The sequence below is a fragment of the Saccopteryx bilineata genome, chromosome 2, assembly GCF_036850765.1.
Source record: "Saccopteryx bilineata isolate mSacBil1 chromosome 2, mSacBil1_pri_phased_curated, whole genome shotgun sequence".
NCBI classification, from domain to species: Eukaryota; Metazoa; Chordata; class Mammalia; order Chiroptera; family Emballonuridae; genus Saccopteryx; species Saccopteryx bilineata.
In genome coordinates, this window is record NC_089491.1 from 317891656 (window position 1) to 317914377 (window position 22722).

The 22722-nt window shown below is 49.5% G+C and overlaps 1 protein-coding gene and 1 long non-coding RNA gene across 2 annotated transcripts; one reads left to right on the plus strand and one right to left on the minus strand.

The window, feature by feature from the left end:
* Nucleotides 1-328: 328 nt before the first annotated feature.
* LINGO4 (leucine rich repeat and Ig domain containing 4) lies at nt 329-5809 on the plus strand. Its single transcript, XM_066255229.1, has 2 exons — nt 329-456; nt 3306-5809. The coding sequence occupies exon 2, from the start codon at nt 3319-3321 to the stop codon at nt 5110-5112; it is 1794 nt and encodes a 597-aa protein (XP_066111326.1). The 5' UTR covers nt 329-456; nt 3306-3318; the 3' UTR covers nt 5113-5809.
* A 1615-nt stretch (nt 5810-7424) lies between these two features.
* Nucleotides 7425-22410, minus strand: LOC136323396 (uncharacterized). Its single transcript, XR_010728966.1, has 3 exons — nt 22039-22410; nt 21054-21073; nt 7425-10896 (listed from the first exon to the last, which is right to left on the minus strand). It is a non-coding gene; the product is annotated as an uncharacterized lncRNA (long non-coding RNA).
* Nucleotides 22411-22722: the final 312 nt, after the last annotated feature.

Here is a 22722-nt window from a genome sequence, read left to right on the forward strand (position 1 = left end):
CCCTGACGTGAATCAGGATGTCCGAGAGACCCTCTGGAGCTGCCCAGCTGCTTCTGCTGCCTGACCCCAAGCCCCGGGGGCTCCAGAGCTGGCCTCAGTGCCCCCCCTCGCCATCCCGTAGCGGCGCTTGCTGCAGCCCTCCCTGGTTGCTTTATTTATTTATTTTGCACCAACAGGGTTGCTGCAGACTCATTCTCGCCTGGTTTAAAAAGAGAGAGAGGAAAAAAAAAAAAAGAAGAAATGCTTTCTGGCTCTTTTTTCTACCTCGGTCTTGGCAGCAGCGGCCGCAGCAGCAACAGCAGCAGCGGGCAGACAGGCAGGCAGGCAGGCAGGTGGTCAGGGGGCAGTAGGAGTGAGCACCAGGGGAAGTGTGGGCTGAGGGGCAGCTGGAGCGGGACGAGCCCCAGCCCTGGACAGATGCAGTGCCGAACTTGATGCAGCCCTCCGCCTTCTCTGGTAAGTGCCCCCACCCCTTGTCCCAGTGCTGCAACTGCCCTTCTCCATAACATCCTCAGAGACAAGGCCAGACCCGTGTGCCTGACAAGGCTAGAGGGTTTGGGGTCTCACCCCCACCGCACCCCCAGTCCTGGCCCCACAGGACTTTGGTGAGAATACTAAAATGTTCCAAGTGCCCCCCCCAGGGTAAGGACTCCAAAGAGATCTCCCTTCATCTCCCCAGTGTTCCCTCTACCTTTGAGAAGGATCTTCCTGCTCAGTGATCAGTGTGGATATTTCAGAAATCTTTCCTCCAAAAGCTCCCACCCCACAAAGGACCCCATGCCTCAGTCAGGTCTGCTTTAAAGAGGATATCCAGGTTCAAATGTGTCTCTGGACTGCCACATAGGGACAAGGAGAAAACATACTATTCCTTGAGGGGATGGTATCCCAGACCCCTGCCCAGTTAAGGACAGAGAGAAGTGGTTCTGACACCAGTCTCTTCCTGCAAAGTGGCCGGAAGCCAGTCAGTCCTGTAGCCATGGAGATTGGCAAGGGAAGTTTGTGATTAAATTAGCTGCCTTATAAATAAAGAAAAGGAGTTGGCCCCAGATCCCCCAGCCCCTGGCCCAGGAGACTTTGGGAACTAAGAGGGATGTCACAGCAGTGGGAAGGAGGGAAGCTGGGCTACATGCTTCACTGCACTTTTGCTGAATGCAGAGCCAGAGGATGAGTAGGAACTGCAGTGGTAGTGATAAAGGGCTGGCTGTCAGGGGGACTTCCCAACACAGGCACAGGGAGAATGAGCGAGGCTGGGGCATTTGTCTCCCTGGAGAACTCTTAGCACGCCATAGATACCTGTTTGGTTGGGGTAGGGACTAGAGGAGACTGGTCAGCAGCCTTGCCTGTCCCATCCATTCTTTCTCAAGCTCAAACCTCAGTGTCCTATATCCCTCTGCTGTTTTCGTCTCTTTCTTCAGTTTCCCAAGTCCTACAATCTCTGAGGTAGCTATAGAATAGCCGCCACAGTGAGCCTTCTGGAGGAGGATGTAGAGTAGAAGGAGAAGCAACCACACCATCTCTTAAACTGCCCCTCCTAAGTTCCATGTGGGAGAAAATGAAGCCTGTAGTAAAAAGCTAACCCTGCCCTGGCCGGTTGGCTCAGCGGTAGAGCGTCAGCCTAGCGTGCGGAGGACCCGGGTTCGATTCCCGGCCAGGGCACAAAGGAGAAGCGCCCATTTGCTTCTCCACCCCTCCACCGCGCTTTCCTCTCTGTCTCTCTCTTCCCCTCCCGCAGCCAGGGCTCCATTGGAGCAAAGATGGCCCGGGCGCTGGGGATGGCTCTGTGGCCTCTTCCTCAGGCGCTAGAGTGGCTCTGGTCGTAACATGGCGACGCCCAGGATGGGCAGAGCATCGCCCCCTGGTGGGCAGAACATCGCCCCTGGTGGGCGTGCCGGGTGGATCCCGGTCGGGCGCATGCGGGAGTCTGTCTGACTGTCTCTCCCTGTTTCCAGCTTCAGAAAAGTCAAAAAAAAAAAAAAAAAAAAAAAAAAAAAAAAAAAAAAAGCTAACCCTTAGGGCCCAGTAAGCCTGAAGCCTGAAAGCCCAAAGGTGATCAGGATCTGCAGCTAGAAAGAAACCCAGGCACCCTTGGGTTTCTTTAGCCATCCCTTGCCAATTCCAAACCCTCCCTTGTTTGAGGGTCCCTGTTGGCATTGAATAGCGTGAGTCAAGGATTCTCACCATCTCCTCTGTCACCTCAGTCAATGTCTGGTGGCCACTGTATTTAGTCTTCCTGATTTTGTCCAGGCCCCTGGACCCAGAAACCCACTTTAAGTGAACAGAGTGTGCACACAGCCTGCGCCCAGAGATCTGCTGTGTCAACCAAGGGCTGCCTTGCTCCCTGCCCACCTTGTCTGATCAGGTGCGGTCCCTGCCTTGTCTATGCCTCCCTGGCTCACAATCTGCTCTAGTATATTGCTCAGGCAGCTGAAGCCAAAGGAAACAGAGATTTCCCTCAGGTTCACACACTGGAGGGATACAGGAGAAGCTTAAGTCTGAGAACCAAGCAACAAAACTCCAAATTTGGGCATCCCTTGGGTCCCTCACATACCCCAACATCATGTATTGGGGAGGAGTGATTGCCCTTGGGGTCCTTGTGAGAGGCTCAAATGGCACCTGTGTCCTGTGCCACGGCTAATGTGCAGCTTGGCTGTTGTCCACACAAGCATTCTGGGGAGACTGGGTCTTGCTAGTCCAGGGCCTCAGGCTCTGTGCCAGGATGGAGGAGGTCAGAGAAGCAGTCACTGGAAACTGGGGGCTGAGGCCTGAATGGTTCACAGCTTGGGCAACTGACTCAAGGTGAGGCCTCTCCAATCACGATCCAAGTCTTTGATTCCCCAAGAGCCTTCGACAAAGCTACAGATGGACAATATGGGAGGAGAGAGTGGACAGAGAGGGACAGAGAGGTGCTTGGGGAGAGCAGACATCAGGGAGGAAGGACATGAAACGTTTCTGGATCTCACAGATGTAAGGGAGACTCAAAATTACCACCTGCTGCTTCCTAGCCCTGTCCCAGTCCCAGTCCCATAAAACTTCCCCAATGAAGTCACACTTGACTAGGGCTCCATGAGCTAGTATCACTTGGCTTACAGGCACCCAGAGCCAGGAAGAAAGGAGAGATTCCCCAAAGAGGAGCCCTAGAAGGCCCCACAGAGGTGCACCTTGGAATTCTTCCTGGTCTGCACCCCACTTCCCTGCAGTGCTGAGATGGGTAGCTCTCTTTCTGCTCAAAAGAGACACAGGGAAGTGCAGGGTCACCATCATCTGAAGCCACTTTCCAAAAAGGGCCATGTCATCATCTGTTCCAGGATTGAAGAGGGGATGGCTACAGCTCCAGTAGCTCCAACGCAAGCCTGGCCCCCCTGGCCCCCCTGGCCCTCTCTCCTTTTCTTGCTCCTCCTGCCCGGAGGCAGCAGTGGTGGCTGCCCAGCTGTGTGTGACTGTACCTCCCAGCCCCTGGCAGTGCTCTGCGCCCACCGGCGGCTAGAGGCTGTGCCTGGGGGACTTCCGCTAGACACCAAGTTCCTGGACCTGAGTGGGAACCGCCTCTGGGGGCTTCAGCAGGGGATGCTCTCCCGCCTGAGCCTGCTCCGGGAACTAGACCTCAGCTACAACCAGCTGTCCACCCTGGAGCCAGGGGCCTTCCATGGCCTGCAGAGCCTACTCACCTTGAGACTGCAAGGCAATCGGCTGCGAATCATGGGGCCTGGGGTCTTCTCGGGCCTGCCTGCCCTCACCTTGCTGGACCTCCGCCTCAACCAGATTGTCCTCTTCCTTGATGGAGCTTTTGGGGAGCTGGGCAACCTCCAACAGCTGGACGTTGGGGACAACCACCTGGTGTTCGTGGCTTCGGGGGCCTTTGCAGGGCTGACCAAGCTGAGCACCCTCACCCTGGAGCGCTGCAACCTCAGCACAGTGCCTGGCCTGGCCCTGGCCCGGCTGCCGGAACTGGCGGCCCTGAGGCTTCGAGAACTGGATATTGGGAGGCTGCCATCGGGGGCACTCCGGGGGCTTGGGCAGCTCAAGGAGCTGGAGATCCACCACTGGCCAGCCCTGGAAGCCCTGGAACCTGGGAGCCTGGCTGGGCTCAATCTGAGCAGCCTGGCCATCACCCGCTGCAACCTGAGCTCCGTGCCCTTCCAGGCACTGCACCACCTGAGCTTCCTCAGGGTCTTGGATCTATCTCAGAACCCCATCACCGCCATCCCCGCCCGAAGGCTCAGTACTCTGGTGCGACTCCAGGAGCTCCGACTGTCGGGAGCCTGCCTCACCTCCATCGCTGCCCACGCTTTCCATGGCTTGACTGCCTTCCATCTCCTGGACGTGGCAGATAACGCCCTTCAGACACTCGAGGAGACAGCTTTCCCTTCCCCAGATAAACTGGTCACGCTGAGGCTGTCTGGCAACCCCCTGACCTGCGACTGCCGCCTCCTCTGGCTGCTCCGGCTCCGAGGCGGCCTGGACTTTGGCACCTCCCCGCCTGCATGTGCTGGCCCTCAGCACGTCCAGGGGAAGAGCCTGAGGGAGTTCTCAGACATCCTACCTCCAGGGCACTTCACTTGCCAACCAGCCCTGATCCAAAAGTCTGGGCCGCGTTGGGTTATTGCAGAGGAGGGGGGACATGCTGTTTTCTCCTGCTCTGGGGACGGAGACCCGGCCCCCACTGTCTCTTGGATGAGGCCTCCAGGGACTTGGCTGGGAAGGGCTGGGAGAGTAAGGGTGCTAGATGACGGGACGCTGGAGATCCGCTCGGTGCAGCTACGGGATAGAGGGGCCTATGTATGTGTGGTCAGCAATGTCGCTGGGAATGACTCCCTGAGGACCTGGTTGGAAGTAATCCAAGTTGAGCCACCAAATGGCACTCTCGTTGACCCCAACATCACCACGCCAGGGGTCCCGGGGCCTTTCTTCCTGGATAGCAGAGGTGTGGCTATGGTACTGGCAGTGGGCTTCCTCCCCTTCCTCACCTCAGTGACCCTCTGCTTTGGCCTCATTGCCCTCTGGAGCAAGGGCAAAGGACGGGTCAAGCATCATGTAACCTTTGACTTTGTGGCACCTCGGCCCTCTGGGGATAAGAACTCTGTGGGAAACCGGGTCACTGCCAAGCTCTTCTGACCTTTCCTTTCACACTGGGGACCCCACCAAGTCAGCTGGAGATATCAGTGGCCCCACCAAGGCCACTTAGACCAGAACCCAGTCATGGCAGCGCAGGTCTCCCACACCCCCTGCCTGCGCTGCGCCCGCAGCTGTGATGCCTCCTGGTAGTCTGCCTCATGCTTCTGCAGTTTGAGAATAGCACTGCCATCTTCCCTGAAGGTCCCGGGAGCTGCAGATACAGACCTTGTAGTCAGCCCAGCCCTTGCCCCACAATACACAAAGCAGGAACTAAAACCAAGGCATCAGTCTGCTAGTCTAACCACAAGGCTTTCTTCACATACACTTATTCTCTTTAATAACCAATACCAATTGCCAACCACAGCTACAAGGTTACTTCAGGGGAAAGTGCCGTTTGTTTCTTGGAGTTTCTGTACCTCAATCAGCTGGCCTCCCTCTCTTTCTGCTCCATCCCCTTTCCCAGGCACAAGGAACCGGGGCCAAGAACCTCAGGCTCAGGAGAAGAGGGTGTGAGTGTAGGATGGGGAGGACAGACTGACACTGGCACTGTGTTCTCATGAGCCTCCACCACCTGCCTCTGTCTGTCACATTAAACCTGCTGCCTAAAGGCCATGAGAGTAGCAGCCCAAACTAAACATGATTTCTGGAGTTTTCTTTACTTCAGACTTGTCCTGCCCCTTATTGCTGTCAAATCTCCCCCTTCCTACCCTTTCTGCCTGCCTTTTGAGCATGTATTTCAATAACCTTGCCTGAATCTAATAAACAGGAGTTTGTGCAAAAGGTGACCTGCCAGGCTTGGAGAGAGCAGCACTCTCTGCCCATTTCCGTTTCAACCCTTTTCTCATATTCTATATCAGGATGGGAGGAGCAACCCTCCACCTCACAGGGGGTCCCTCTGCAGAAATTCCAACCCAGGACACCCAGCTCTTCCATCCTTTGTCATTCTTGTTGGGATCTCTCTCTGCTTCCTGTGTCACAGATCCCTACTGCCCTTGAGGGAAGGCAAGAGGGGAACTACTAGAAAATGACTAGCAAAAGCAAGAATCTGCCCTTGTCAAAGGAGAGACCCAGAACACAGCAGGACTCGACTTGGAGGAGCAGGGGAGGAGGGGCACCGAGAGCTGTGGTGAAAGGCAGAGGCAGGAGGCAGCAGCAGGGATGCCCCCGTTCACTTCCACTGCTCTTCCACATTTCCCCGGGTGCCTGCGTGTTCTCAGTGTACCCCAGCCGTCTCCAGAGAGAGGTCATTGTCTGACGGAGACCTCTCATGCAGAGGCGGGGTGGGAGGAGGAGATGCTGACTGCCTCCAAGTATGCTTCAAATAGAGGACAAAGCGGAGCCAGGAAAAGTAGAGATGCCGAGAGCTCAAGGGATAACAGCCTTGGCAGCATCAGAAGGGGGTGGGGGTGGAGGAAAGGAAAGGAGCAGGGAGGAGGGGCCGAGAAGTGCAGTTACATGGCCCTGGAGAGCCTCTTTGCAGCAGCAGCAGCCAAGGCCTCTACCCTCAAGAGTCCCCACCTACCCCTCACCCAACAAAATACAAGCATCATGAACCTCCTGATCCCTGCTGCTGCTGTCCTTATTCTGAGGAGTCCACTCATTGCCGTCCCTAACAAGGAGCAGGTACCTCGAGGACACAGCAGGACTTAACCTCCAGGCTAGCTCCTCATGGGAGCTACACTGCTACAGTCACTGCATCCTCCTCAGTGGGGCAGAGGTAGGGCGGGGCCCAGAGATGAATGCGAGAACCCGACGTTTGAAGATTGAGGCTGGAGACTCAACAGTCTTGAGAAGTGGGTATCCCTGAGCCTCCAACCCTACCCTCACCATGTACACACAATTCTCTTAGTATCCTAACAGCCTCCAACTCCGGTGTATAAGACGCCAGGAATGCCTCCTGGTGGGGCACAGCTCTCTCCTTCCTTCCAAATTCCCCACCAGCAGCTTATTATAATAGGTTGGGACTTGGGGGTCAGGCGCTAGTGTTTCTCACTCTAGTTGCCCACTCGGCAACACAGAAAAGAGTGGAAGCCACACTGCCGTTTAGAGAAATCTCCGAGAAGTCCCTGAGGCAATGGGGACAGATGACACAGATGACATGTGTCTGGAGCAGGAGATGACCAATATAAATAGAATGGGAGTCACATATATAAGTTCAAATTTTCTAATATATTAAAAAGGCCAAAATAAACAGATACAATTAATTTTCATACTATATATTTTATTTAATTTAACCTAATATATGCAGACTATTATCATTTTAACACATTATCCATATAAAAATTAGTAAGGAAATATTTTACATTCTTTGCCATATTGTTTTGAAATCCGGTGTATATTACATGCTTACAGTACATTCCAATTCGATCACCAGTTTCACCGGCTTGAAATATCTGATTTGTTTAGGTTTCATAAAATTCACTGTTGAAAAAGTTAACTCACACATTCAAGCCGTTCCAAACATATTAAAAGTTTTCCAATAACTAAACCAAAAATCAGGTTTCACATTTACATTAATGAAAATTAAATTTAAAATCCCACTGTTCAGTTGCACTAGCCATCTTTCAAGTGCTCAATAGCCATGTGTGGCCAGTGGCTACTGTGTTGGGCAGCACAGCTGCAGGCTCTGCAACCCTGGGCACAGACCAGGACCTCCTTGACGAGAGATGGGCAAAGTAGCCCTCAACAAGCACATTCAAGCCAGGGGAAATGCCTGTGGAGGTATTCCCATTGCCACCCCCTATGCTCCTTCCACAGTGTTTCCAGAGACCTCGCGAAGGGAAGCCCATTAATGTAGCAAGGTAACTCAGATGAGCACTTCGACAGCTTGTAAAATCAGCAAGCCAGTCGTCATCGCACCTATCTGGGAAGGCTGCCCTTAGCTCAGGTCCGACTGTACAGGCTGGTGTGTGTGTGTGTGTGTTGACAAGTGTGTGAACGTAACCAGGGACATGTGCGGCTGTGTGCATGTGTGTGCATGTGCAGGGATGTATGGTCCACATCATTGGCACAATCCAATGGCACTCTCTCCGGGCTGGGACAGTGGTGGAGAGGAAAAAAATAACATTTATTAGTGGGCCTAGTCTATGTCAGTGGCTTATCTTCGTTTTCTCCTGTAATCCTCATATCAATTCTCTAAAACAGGGCATCTTTGCTGACAGAACTAAATGGATTAAGTTGAGTACATAGGGCTAGTACTTGCTTGAGTACACAGGGCTAGTTAGTGAGGGAGCTGTATTTGAACCCACAGCTGGCTCAAAACCCAAATGCCTCCACCATACTGCTGTACTGCTATAGCCACACTGCATGCTCTTCTAGCCCCTTCCCCAGGGCCTCTCCACTGCTGGGCCTGCCCTGGGAGAGAGGAAAATCCAGGGGTCATCCTCCACCTGGCTAGCTCTGGACAACTGCTTTAGAGGAACTGGAATCTGTTGTTAATCCTTACCTTCCTTCAGGAACTCTAATGCAACTGATTCTGGAAGCTCAGGGTTGGTTGGTTTTTACTTTCTTCTCAGTCCCCTCTTCCAATGTCCTGGCCGCCTCTTTCCCAGGAATCAGCAGAAAGCAGAAGTTGCAGGGATCAGATAGGCTAAACTGAAATGCCTCACTGACAGCCACATAGCCTCTCATGATTAAATACAAAAATTTCAGGTTTCCTGGGTCCTTTTCTGGGTTCCCACCCAACAACACTTGAGTTTACAGAGCAGCTGCTCAGGGATATCTTGTATTGTGGAGCAACCTGTGAGCTGTTTCAAATTTGAGGGGAATTCGCCTCTGCCCACCTTCTGCCTACCCCTGTGTAATGCCAGTGGCCGAGGCCAGGCAGGTTCTCACTGAATTCGGGCAGACGGTAGAGGAACTGCGGAGCCAGAAAGCATCGGATCATACCCATTTATTGGAGGCTCACAAAGACAGGAGAATGAATAAACAAAAGGGAAAGAGCTAATAAACAAAGGAAAACCTGCTGTTTGCAATAAGGACAAGGGAGCAAGGAAAACCACACCTCGTGAAGGTGGGAGAGGGATCTGGGAGAACCGCCACCCAGGGGAAGCACCCACAGCCTCATACAGGCTATGCACATGTGACTGCCATGTGCTCACGCACTAATCAAGCAAAGTGCTTGCAGCCAGTAAACCCGTGAGCGAGCCTAACACGGCTGCCCCACACCCTGCTTGACCAAACCTTCCTGAGGTCATTCCATCCACCCTCCATACAGCCCCCTCCACCTCTCCTCTCTTCCATCTCGGACATGGTGTCACCTAAGCTGCGAGAAATTTGGATCCAAAGATACTTTGGCAGCATTTCAGACTCACATGTTGGTTTCTAATGTATATATAATTTATTGATTTATTTTAGAGGGAAGTGAAAGAGAGAAAGAGAAAGAGAAAAAGGGGGTAGGAGTGAGAAGCAATTGCTTCTCATCTGCACCTTGATCAGGCAAGCCCGCGATTTCGAACTGGCAACCTCAGCATTCCAGGTTGATGCTTTATCTACTACGCAACTGACAGGTCAGTCTCTGATACATTTTGATACCTCTATTTCCTTTGTTGCGCTGGGTCCCTGATTCAAGGGATGAGAAGTCTGCAAGGCAATGATTGTCAACTTTATTTTTTGAGTCACAGACCCCTTTGAGAATACCTGCTGCAAGCTATGAACAAAAATGTTACAGATTGTCCATGGTCATCCTGAAGCCATCACAGATTCCACAGAATGCGGGCAAAGCACCTCTGCTGAGGGAAGCCTCAGGCGGCAGGGAAAAGTTGAGGGCCCAGTCCAGGCAAAGAGAAAAGCCTGGGAAGGACTATGATGTGAAGTAGACATTAGCCCAAGTAAGAGCAGTTGGTAGGATGGGCTGTAACGCTGGTGGCCGAGGCCAAGCAGGTCCACACTGGTTTCGGGCAGACGGTAGAGAAACTGCGGAGCCGGAAAGCATTGGGCCATTCCGTTTAATAAAGTCTCACAATGGCAGGCAAGCACACAGGCAGGGGAAAACCTCTTCTCAGGCAAACGAACAGCAAAAATGGCCCCTTGCAGAGGCGGGTTGGCAATCCGCAATCCCCAATTTTTTTGAGCACTGTACCATAGCCTTATATAGGCCATACACACATGGCACTGCCCCACACTCATGCACCAGTCAGGCAAAGGGCTTGTAGGTGGTCAACCAGCGAGCAAGCCTAACACAGCTGCCCCTGTGGGTTGCTCGCCTCACAAGATACATTACATACATTCCAAAAATGACAATTACAAAGGTACCTTTCACAATGTCTCCCTGAGCACGCTGCCCAGGGAGTTAGCTGAAGACCCACCTCCAACTCCCCACCCCACAGTGCCAACAAGGCCACCCATGGGGGGGAGGGTGTACAGTACAGGGCCATGTCCATTGAGAGCAATAAGTGTCCTTGGTGAGTCTGTGCAACTGGGTGAGAGCAGCTTCCCGATGCAGGAGGGCCTCCACAGGTGCCAGTTCCCCCCATCAGGGTCTCTCATAGTACTGTCCACAAGCGACATGTCCATCCATCAAAGGAGCCAGTGCCCCTCTCTGATCGCAGTCCAAGAGTCAGTTCACGATAGACATCCCAGCTCTCTGTGCAAATCACCAAGGTAAAAGTCCATTACAGGCAACTAGCCATACAGCTCTTTATTAACAGACCTCAGTGCCTTTCCATAAGCACTCTGCCCGTTGCCACAAACCCCATCCAGACCTCTCAACAAGCTCACGGGGTCTGGCGGGGTCAAACACATTCAAGGCCTGTGTTGCCTCAACAGTTCTCTTAGCTGCTCCTGCTGTAAAACAAACAAACAAAAAAACACCTATTACCTTCTAATGCCAACACCTGCTGCACATTAGAAGGGATCAGTGGATTTTCCATTTCACACGAGGCCTCTGGCCCCTATCTGTCCCTGATGGATGGATCCCTCGCTGTGGAGCAGCTGTGTTAAGCCTAACACAGTTCACGGGGTTACCAGCTGCAAGCACCTTGCTTGATTAGTGCGTGAGCACATGGCAGAGGCACATGTGCATAGCCTATATAAGGCTATGGGGGCTTACGCTCGAGAGAGATGAGAGATTGGGGGCTGCAGATATGCGGACTGCCTGCCCGCCACTGTGAGGGGCCATTTTGCAGTTTGTTGCCTGAAAGGTGGTTTCCCCTGCCTGTGTGCTTGTCTGCCATTGTGAGACTTTATTAAACAAAATGGCCCAACCTTTTCCAGCGCCACAGTTTTTCTACCATCTGTCCGAGTGGACCTGCCTGGCCTCGGCCACCGGCATTACCCTCACCCTTCCCCCTATTTCAAACTGGAGCAACGGGTCCTGGGGATCCTGCAACACGACCGCCAGCCATTTTCCTGACAGATGCCAGGGCCACCCACTTCCTCTGCTTTTTCAGCAGCTGGAATCTCTGTTCTGACTCAGGCTGCCACCAAGTCTCCCATAAGACTTTATTAGGGTTGCCATCTAATTGCTCCCTATCTGCCCCGGCCGCAATCAAATCTACCCACATCTGTGTTCAGGTAACCTTTACAGGCCCATTTCTTCTGTTAGTCGGGGGGGGGGGCAGCATGGGAAGCAGCCCTCATGCCTTTGTGGTCCATCTCTGTTCCAGAGAGCATCATGCCATCCACCCCCTATGTCCCGCAGCCACACCAAGCATGCTGCCAGCGGCTCAGTGGGTTTCTGCCTGAATTTCACCCCCAAATCCATTGGCTCTGCCTGGGTGTAGGGCTGGACCACAGAGTGCTCCACTACCTGGGGAAGAGGCCGTGGCTGCCCCGAGGGACTCTTGGCTGCTGGGTCTTTACCTTCTTGGCAACTGCCAGCCGGGCTCTAAGTCTGTGGACAGCAGTTGCAGCCCGAGCCTCCCCCTCAGAAGAGGGGGAGTTGGAAACGCCTGCTCCTGCTGACTCAGAACCACTCCACTGGCAGGAATACAGCTCCAGCTTCTGTGCCTGCTCTGGCTCCTGCAGCTACCAGCTCTCGGACTGAAGCTGAGACTTGAGCTTCTGAACCCGCAGTTGTTTCTCCAACAGCCATCACTGCCAACGTTCAGCTTCCAAGGCAAACTGGAGCTCACGAACCTGCAAATCCTTCTCCAGAGATCGCTCCAGTTCCAGGCACTGTTGCTGTTCAGCCTGAACCTCACATTGCAACTCTCGAATCCAGTCAGCCTCGCTCCAGTTCACGCTGCCACTGGTTCTCAGCCTGCAGTCTGACTTGCAGTTCTCAGGTCTGCAGCTCTTTCTCCAGTGACCATTCCAGCTTGTGCCGTTGTTGCCTCACAGTCTGCAGTTCACCCTGGAGCTCTCAACCTCGGGCCACCTCTCGCACAGAGCTCTCAGTTTCCTCTCGCAGGGCTATAAAAATCACCCAGCCTAAGGCCCCCAAAAGGACAGCCACAGGGAACCATACACTGGAGAACAACTACCACTCCTCCACCCCACCTTCAAGGGTGTTGGCAGCTCCATACCAGTCTGCTCCAAATCCTGCCCACTACGCCAGATGTAATGCCAGTGGCCAAGGCCAGGCAGGTCCACACTGGATTTGGGCAGATGGTAGAGAAACTGTGGATCTGGAAAAGTGTTAGGCCATTCTGTTTAATAAAGTCTCACAACAGCAGACAAGCACACAGGCAGGGGAAAACCTCTTCTCAAGCAAATGAACAGCAAAAATGACCCCTCACAGTGGCGGCCAGGCAATCCACAACCCCTAATCGTTTTAAGCGCAAGCACCCATAGCCTTATATAGGCCATACACGTGTGGTGCAGCCATGCACTCACGCACCAGTCAGGCAAAGGGCTCGCAGCCGGTAAACCAGCAAACAAGCCTAACACAGTTGTCCCCAAATGGACCCCGTAAGAAAACACTTCCAGCTTCTCCCCTCCTCATGCCCCTTCTCCCACCATTATCCATCTCAGAGAGAGGCAGGCGACTTTGGGTGGGACTTTTGTTCTAAGGAGTGAGGTGGTGATTCAGGCTGGAGAGCACTGAGATGGCCCATGCTCCCAGCTGCTGGTTTCTGATGAACAGCCTTGAGTGCTGGGGAGGAAGGGGTGATAGCTATAATGGGCAAAGAGAGTGTTCTGTCGTCCAAAAGCTCAGGCAGCTGAATATCATATGAACAGATTGCTTGCATGTTGTCCACGAAGGGAACTGTGATCAGCCAAGGCTGACCAGGCTATTGTGTTTGAGAACCCCTCACAGCCCAGCCCCCTAGCTCAAGTCTACTTTCACAATTTGGCTTGTTGAGTAGAAACATCTGCCTACTGAACTCTCTAGGCAACCCAGACTTCCTGTTAACTAGTTGCCCTATGCCTCCTGCACTCTGTTCAGAAAACCCTTCAAGGAAAAAGAATGAACTCTTTGAAACTGGAGAAATTTAAAAATTATAATTCACGCAATGTCATCCTCTCACAACTCAATCTTTCAAGCATGATTTGAGCTCTTACAGGGGACATTAGATGACAAATTTTATATACACAGAGACTTGAGAGTTTGGAATCATCACACCTAAAGTAGTCCCTTCTACTCCTCAACCTCCCTATCCAACTAAATAAAGTCAACTCTTCTTCAGAAAATTTCCTGGAGCCTGAACAGGCAGTGGTGCAGTGGATACAGCATCAGACTGGGATGCGGAAAACCCAGGTTCAAAGCACTGAGGTTGCCAGCTTGAGTAGGGGCTCACCAGGTTGAGCGTGGGGTCGCTGGCTTGAGCATGGGATCATAGACATGACCCATGGCTGCTGGCTTGAGCCCAAAGTCACTGGCTTGAAGCCCAAGGTTGCCAGCTTGAGCAAGGGGTCACTTGCTCTACTGTAGCGCCTCCCCCCTTCATCAAGGCACATACGAGAGAGCAATCAATGAACAACTAAGGAGACTAAGGAACCGCATGAAGAGTTGATGCTTCTCATCTCTCTCCCTTCCTGCCTGTCTGTCCCTCTCTCTGTCTCTGTAACAACAACAACAAAAAAATTCCTGGAAAAAGTGATTACACCTGCTTTACACTATTCTGATTAAAAAATTTCTCCTCTGGTTTAATTTTAAATCCTTCATTTTAGATTTCCATTTTATTTCCTCTTTTTTGTTCTCCACCTCCCAGTGGAGCTGGACAAACAAGGACCCATAAAATAGGTCTGTACTTTTTAAAGCAACAGTGGACATTGTTCCTTTACCTTTTAAAGGTAAAAATAACTACAGCAATTAAGGCATTCAAATACCTAAAGATAATCTTAAGCAATATGTAAATTCTATATGACAAAACTTCAAAACACTACTGATGGGATATCAATGACTTAAACATGTATATAGGAATATTCTATACAATAAATCTCCCTTAAGTAAAATTAATCCAATCAAAATAGCATTAACAGTACAATGAAAAATAAATTGTGGCCTGACCAGGTGGTGGTGCAGTGGACAGAGCATTGGACTGGGAAGCAGAGGACCCAGGTTTGAAACCCTGAGGTCACCAGCTTGAGTGCGGCATAGCTGGCTTGAGCATAAGATTATAGACATGACCCCATGGTCACTGGCTTGAGCCCAAAGGTCACTGGCTTGAAGCTCAAGTTCGCTAGCTTGAGCAAGGGGTCACTTGCTCTGCTATAGCCCCCCGGTCAAGGCACATATGAGAAAGCAATCGAAGAAAAACTGAGGTGCTGCAGCGAAGAACTGATGCTTCTCATCTCTCCCTTCCTGTCTGTCTATCCTGATCTGTCTCTCTTTCTCTGTCACACATAAAAATGGAAAAGTAAACTGTTGCATATTTCCACAATATACTATTACACAGTAATGAGAATGAATGAATTAAAACTACACATAACAGCCTGGTGGCGGTGCAGCTGATAGAGCATCAGCCTGGGATGCTGAGGACCCACGTTCAAAACCCTGAGGTCGGAGATGACGTCAGAGTAATGGCGGAGTAGGAAGCGATACCGATAAATCTCCCCCAAAACTCAACAAGATCTTCAACCAGAAACAGAAAAACCTATACTTGGAGCTTCCAGATTCTTCGCAATACACCCAAAGGTATGATTGAGTGAAAAATTGGCTAAATATATAACCAAACCCCGAAGGAAATAGGGAGTAAGAAATGCTCCGCCTTCCTCACTAACCTAAACAGGGCGGCTTTCTCTGGTAACTGTGAATATAGAAACTGAGGCGGGCAAAGGGGGTGAATAGATCCAGGCCCCCGCAGCAAAAACGGCCGAACCAGGCTGTGGCTCAGAGATCCAAGCCGAGGAAAATCTGATCCTGTGGCAACCCGGGCAATACAAGCTAACACTCGCGCCAAACCCAAACAAAGAAAGACAAGCGGAGCGGCCATTTTACCCGGTCTCCTGGTCGGTGCGCAGTTAGTGGAAGAGAGATTTCTTCCTAAGCCGCGGAAGTGGGTGCCCGTGTTGCCCCACGGAGAGGCAGGGTCAGAGGCCTTTCTGTGGGCTGAGGGCAGAGTCTCTGGGCAGCCCCAGCGCCCTGGGAAAGCCACGCACGGGAGGGAGTGAGAACTAATCCTAACGGTGGAGATTTTCCGTGCTGGAGGCTGTTTCACTCAGAGGGAACCGCGGCCGGCCTCATATCCTGGTTTGCGCGCGCAGATAAGGAGTGAGCGATTCCTCCGAGTGCCTCGGCAGTGCGCGCCCGTGTTATCACAGAGAGGGGCAGAGTCAGGGGCCTTTGTGTGGGCCAAAGCGGAATCTCGGGCCGCCCCAGCGCCTTGCAAAAGCCGCACACGGGGACGGAGCGAGACTCAATTCCAACGCTGCAACTTTTCCCTGCGGTTGGGGGTTTCACTCAGAGCGTGAGACTGCTGGCCGGATATCCTGGTTGCAGACAGTGAGTGAGAGTTTCCTCCAAGCGCCCCGGAAGTGGGCGCCTGCTTGTGTTACCGGATAGAGTGGCAGAGCCAGAGGTCTTCGAGTGGGCGGAAAGCCCACCTGATTATGCTAGCAGCTCTGACTGACTGAGCCTTACCCAGAGCCCTGTGCTGAGTGGAAATAGAGTGGGGAGTTGCCAGCAATTTGAGCCTCTTACTATCCAGGCAGAGGCAGCAGCAACCCCATACCTGGACTATCAGGCTACTAATTGAGGAAGGAAAGACTAGGAGAAAGGCTCCAGGAACACGGACTCTCTCACTGTCGGAGCCTATAAATGCTAATGAGCCTCGACTCCCAACGAGAATAAAGCACAATACATGACATTGCCATAGAGACTTATCAACTGCAAACCTCTACCTGAGCGTGCCAAAGGGGCAGAACCCGGGGTACAGAGTCACCGACCAGGAAGAGGGAGAGAAAAGAAAAAGCAAGAAGATAACCTCTCAAAATCAAGAATAATATGCAGACTTTATAACCTATCCCATTTTATTATATTTGTTCGTTTGTTTCTCTTATCTTCATTCTTGAGACTTTTTTTTCCTCCTCCAATTTGGCCGATTAACTCTCTACCGGTCTTACTCTCTCCTCTCCTTGAACTACACTACCCATAAGTGTTACATCTCCCATTATCTTTTCTCTTCTCTTCCTTTCTCTCTATGAGGGTTGCACTCCAAAACCCTTAACTCTCTCTCTCTCTCTCCTTTCTTTTTTCTTCTTTTAGTGGTTCCCTCTTTTTTTCTCTCTCTCTCTTTCTTTTCTCCCTCTATATTAGTTTCTTCCTTTCTCCTTTACATCTCCTCTCATTCAAACCTCAATAACAAACAAATTATCTTATCTGGGACTCAAACCTATGTTTGTGGCATTTTGGGGGGTTTTTACTTCACCTTTTTAACTCACTAGCAGTGCTCCCATCCCTGGCTCTCCATATTATCTAGTTCTTGTTCCACTAAATACAATAGTAAGTTTTTAATTTGTCCCCCCATTTTTCCATTTTCCTCTTATTCCTCTCATCATAACTCTTAGAAAACCAACACCTAAAAGCAAATCATTTTATTCTTGACCCAAATTTTTTCCTTATTTGCTTTTTGTGGGTCCATACGCTCTTTTTTTTTTCCTTTTTTTTTTTTTTTTTTTTTTTTTTTTTCTTTCTCTCTTTTTTGCCCCTTTATTACTTTTCCCCAATTCAGGCCCTCCATCACAGGCATTGTTTGTTATAACTCACAGTCCACCACAAGATTTTCTCAAGAAAGAGGGGAGAGGAGAGGAGAGGAAAAAAAGAGGGGGGGAATAATTTCCTTTTTTAAAAATTTTTATTTTATTTTATTTTTCTTTATTTCATTATTAATTTTTTTTAAAAAAACAACTTTTTTCGATTTGTTATTTTTTTATTTTTTTTAACTTTTTATTCTTTATTAAATCTCATTAATACTATCAACAAAACTACCCTCAGATGCCATTAAGGAAGAGAAAATCGAATATCATGGATACAAAAGAAAGAGAGGTAACACAGCTAGATGAGGAAAAATCTATGGAGAAAAAATTTAATATATTGGAAACCTTGGAGCTAAATGACAGAGAATTCAAGATAGAAATCCTAAAAATCCTCCGAGATATACAAGAAAACACAGAAAGGCAATATAGGGAAATCAGAAAACAACTCCATGAACACAAAGAATATATGTCCAAGGAAATTGAAACTATAAAAACAAATCAAACAGAGATCAAAACCCTGAGGTCACCTGCTTGAGCGCAGGCTCACCAGCTTGAGTACGGGCTCATCTGGTTTGAGAGTGGATTACTGGCTTGGCTGGAGCCACCCCCCGTAAAGGCACATATGAGAAAGTAGTCAATGAACAACTAAGGTGCCACAACTACAAGTTGATGCTTCACATCTCTCTCCCTTCCTGTCTGTCCCTGTCTGTCCCCTTCCCTCTTTCTTTCTTTCTCTCTTTCACACACACACACACACAGAAAAACTACACACACTATCACTCACAGAAATGTTGCACAAAGGATGCCAGACACAAAGAGTATATACTGTGTGATTTTCTTCATATAAAAAACAAAAAGAAACAAAACTAGTTTCTGCTATAAGGAATCAGTAGAGTTTGACCAGGCGGTGGCACAGTGGATAAAGTGTCAGACTGGGATGCAGAGGACCCAGGTTCAAGACCCCAAGGTTACCAGCTTGAGCGCAGGCTCATCTGGCTTGAGCAAAAAGCTCACCAGCTTGGACCCAAGGTCACTGGCTCAAGCAAGGGGTTACTCGGCCTGCTGAAGGCCCGCGGTCAAGGCACATATAAGAAAGCAATCAATGAACAACTAAGATGTCGCAACGAAACACTGATGATTGATGTTTTTCATCTCTCTCCATTTCTGTCTGTCTGTCCCTATCTATCCCTCTCTACAACTCTCCCTCTCTCTGTCCCTATTAAAAAAAAAAAAAAGGAATCATTAGAGTGGCTACCCTTGAGGGTAACAGCAACTGAGAAGGCATACAAAGGTGACTTCAGGTGTGCTGTAATGTTCTGTTTCTTAATCTGGGCATTGGTTACACAAATGTGTTCCATTTTTGAAAATTCACTTTTTATTATATACTTTTCTATATGTATATAATTTTAAAATTGTGGTAAATTATAATGTATACTAATTTTTTTAAAAAACAGTATACTAGTAGAATATAAATGAAGAGACCAATGGAACATGAAAAACCCCAAAACAGACCAAACTACATATGGCTATTTGAGTTTTATAACTGTAGCATTCAAAAATAATGGAGGAGCCCTGGCCGGTCGGCTCAGCAGTAGAGCATTGGCTTGGCATGTGGAAGTCCCAGGTTCTGTTGGGGACCAAAAAATCAACAGGCTTTTTAGAGCTTAGATATCTGGGGGACAGAGGTGCTGGGAGCTGACTGTAAGTAAGCTGACAGTCTTCCCAACCCCCCACCTCACCTGCCTGATTGAGTTGCAAGGGGCTGTGCTTCAGTACTCGTCCTGCCTCCCATGTTCCCCGGAAAAACTGGAAGGAAGTTACTTCTTTGTATAAGGTTGTGTATGTTAAGTATAGGTGGGGGGTTTTCTACAGTGTTGGAGTTCTTGGGTTGCCTTGGAAACATCATTGCTAATTTACACCTTGCCCAAAATGATAAAAAAGGATGTGGCTAGGGCGGCAACCATGTTTTGCAACTCAGCCAGGACAGTAATTTTACTGCTGGCAAGAAGCTGTGGCTTCCTTTCAAAACCCATTTTTTATGTCTTTAGTTCTTTGTCTATTTTCATTTAATTTCATACCATTTCTGCTTGAGACTCTGGAATATACTTGTCGTGTGGGTTGTGATAGGGTTCGATTCCCGGCCAGGGCACACAAGAGAAGCGCCCATCTGCTTCTCCACCCTTCCTCACTTCTTCCTCTCTATCTCTCCCTTTCCCTCTGCAGCCAAGGCTCCATTGGAGCAAAGTTGGCCCGGGTGCTGAGGATGGATCCATGGCCTCTGCCTCAAGCACTAGAATGGCTCTGGTTGCAATGGAACGCCGCAGATGGGCAGAGCATCGCCCCCTGGTGGGCATGCTGGGTGGATCCTGGTTGGGCATATATGGGAGTTTGCCTCCTCACTTCTAACTTCAGAAAAATATTTTTAAAAATTTTAAAAAAGGAAGAAATACAGGTTATTCAATAAGTAGAGTCAGGTAAAACAAAATAAAGTTAGATTTCTATCTCACACCTTTACACCAAAGTAAATTCCAGGTGAACCTAATATTTAAACATACAAAAAGACACTGTGGAAGTATTTGTGAAAAACACAGAACAATTTATAAATATCTTAGGTAATAGGAGGCTCTCCTAAATATTATATAAAACCCAGAACTTATCAAAAAGAGTGCTGACAGCCAGACCAGGTGGTGGTGCAGTGGAGAGAGTGTCAGCTTGGGATGCAAAGGACCCAGGTTCAAAACCTCAAGATCGCAGGCTTGAGCATGGGCTCACCACCTTGAGTGCAGAGTCACTAACTTGAGCAAGGGGTCACTGGCTTGGCTGGAGCATCCCCCACCATCATGGCACATATGAGAAAGCAATCAATGAACAACTAAGGTGCTGCAACAAAGAACTGATGCTTCTCATTTCTCTCCCTTTCTGTCTGTCCCCCACCCCTTCTCCCCCCTCTCTAAAAGAAAAGGATACTGACAAGTTAAACTACATAAAAACAAAAAATATTTGCATAGCACAAATGTCACCATAAACAAAGTAAAATACATAGATACAGACAACAGTGTAGCAAGCCCCAGAGGGAAAGGCAGGTGGAGGTAGGGGGAAGGGGGACAAAAGGGGGTGAAATGGGAATGGAAAGAACTGCATAGGGCATGGGGGCACGATGCAGGGTGCAGTGTTATATTCAGTGAGCCACTTGAAACCATGTCAACACAATAAATTAAAAATAAATATTTAAAAATTTTAAAAAGGTAAAAAGACATAGGATAAATGGGGAAAAGAAAAATATTAATTTTAACTTACACAATGATAAAATATATTAAAATATGAACAAAATATGTGAACAATTTACAGAAAAATATTGCCACTTAAACATAGAAAAAGATGCTCAACCTTATAAGAGAAATTAAAATTACAATGAGATGCCATTTATACTCAAAATCAAAAACTTTGGCCCTAGCAGGTGGCTCAGTGAATAAAGCATCCACCCAGCATATGGACCCGATAGGTTCAATTCCCTATCAAGGGCACACAGAAAAAGAGACCATCGACCTCTCCCCCCCCCTCCCTCTCCCCATCCTGGAGCCAGTGGCTCGATTGGTTCCAGCGCCCAGGAGCTGAGGATAGCTCCTCGGAGTGCATCAGCTTCAGGTGCTAAAAACAGATTGGTAATGGAGTATCCCCCCCAACAAAGACAGGGTGGTCTGGGTCCCTGCAAGAGTCTGCCTTACTATCTCCCCTTCTCTCACCTAAAACAAAAACAAAACTTCAAGAAGTTTGATAACACACTGTAGAAGCATGTTGATGGGAGAGAAAATTAGTAAAACTTTCATGGAAGGCAATTTGGCAATACTAACTATACTTACCAAAATCCTTTCAAACATTGCTGGTGGAAGGAAAATAAGAAAAATCTTTGTGAGAGGAAGGGAATTTGCAAAATTTCATCTGTCCAAATAACAGAACAACATACAAAATTCTCTGACCTAGTATTTGCAGCCCTAAGTATTTATTATACAGATATGCAAGAGCCAAATGAAATACACTTGGGTATCAATATAGTGGTAAGTACGGTTGAACACATCAATATATCCCTCAGGCTTACTATGAAACTTATCATCAGGCAGACAGATATGTACTGCTATGGAAAGACATCTAGACTATATAAAAGGAAATTGCAAAATAGTATGCATAATGTTATCAACTCAGTAAAAATAGAAAATATATGTTTACTATAGAATATCTTGTGAAAATTCACAAAAATCTGGTTAATACTGGTTGTTTCTGAAAGAAAGAAAGAAAGAAAGAAAGAAAGAAAGAAAGAAAGAAAGAAGACTTATTCAAAAGGAATAACCTTATTCCTTTTGAATTTTGTGGACTGTGCATGTGTTACTTATTCAAAACAACTATTTTTTAAATTAATCCAAAACGAAAAACTGAGTACCTAAGGTATCTCTCTAGCTAACCGAAGATAAAAATCTTGCGTTCATTCAACGTACACTAAATGCTTATGCGCCAGGCATTGTGACAGAAGCTGGTGCGAAAGATCTCAATTCATGGAGCGCCCAACCCTCGGCCGCCAGGGTGAGTCCCCGGTGCAGGGAGAGGTGCGGCCGGGGAGGGGCGCGGGGTCTGCTCGCGAGACCAGCCGCCGCGGGGGCCGGAGCAGGGCCCAACCGTCCCTAACGGCCCAAGACCCGGAGGGCGGCTGGAGTTACTCCTACAAAGCAAACCGCCGCTTTCAGAAACCCACCCCGTTCCTCGCCCCCCCCCCCTCCCCAAAACGGCCCCTCTGCTCTTGTCGCCTGGCATTTCCCTTCATCCCCAGGGAAGGGCGGCCCGCAGCTCCCTTACCCCAGGGCACACTCAGAACTCGGGTCCTTCATCTTCCCTGCTGTGCGCCGGTCCTCTTCGCCGGTTCTTTCTACTGCGGCATAGCAGACCCTCGCTCTACGCCGCGCATTTTCTTCCCCTTGACCTTCTCTCCATCTCTACGAAAGCTATTTCATGTCTCCCCCCCTCAAAAAAAAAAAAGTTTCCCATGTCCCCCGAACCACTGCCACACTGTGATGACCGATGGAGGCAAAAGATCGCAAACAAGTAGTAGAGCATTCCCAATGGTCAATGTGTTGTGGACTAGCACTGGCTTTGTACAAAGGCACTAATTTTGTGCGAACGGTGACACCCAAGAGTGATTCAAGTCCTTCGCTCACACTCGAATCGCAGCCTGGGGAGCGCAGGTCTTTCTGCAAGGCTCAGGGGGTGGAAACCTCCTGGGTGATTGGCCTAGAGGTGGGCAGGGAGGACTCGGGGAAGCCTCTAATTGGCTCGTTTAATTCTCAGGTGCAGGCTTCAATAATCAGAGCCTGCTGTCCCTGGGTCCTATTGGCCGACATGGTGAGCCAGCTTTATACTCCATCGGGGTATCTGGGTATCAGTACGCTGTTGCCGGTCGCTCAGAGGCAGCGGCGGAGGGATTGGTGGGAGCCGGCCATGCGATTGGTCGGGCTGCGAGCTGGACGTTGATTGGTGTGGGCA

Excerpts from the sequence above, each read along its gene's own strand:
- LINGO4 (XM_066255229.1), top strand. The coding sequence starts at position 3,319 with ATGGCTACAGCTCCAGTAGCTCCAACGCAAGCCTGGCCCCCCTGGCCC.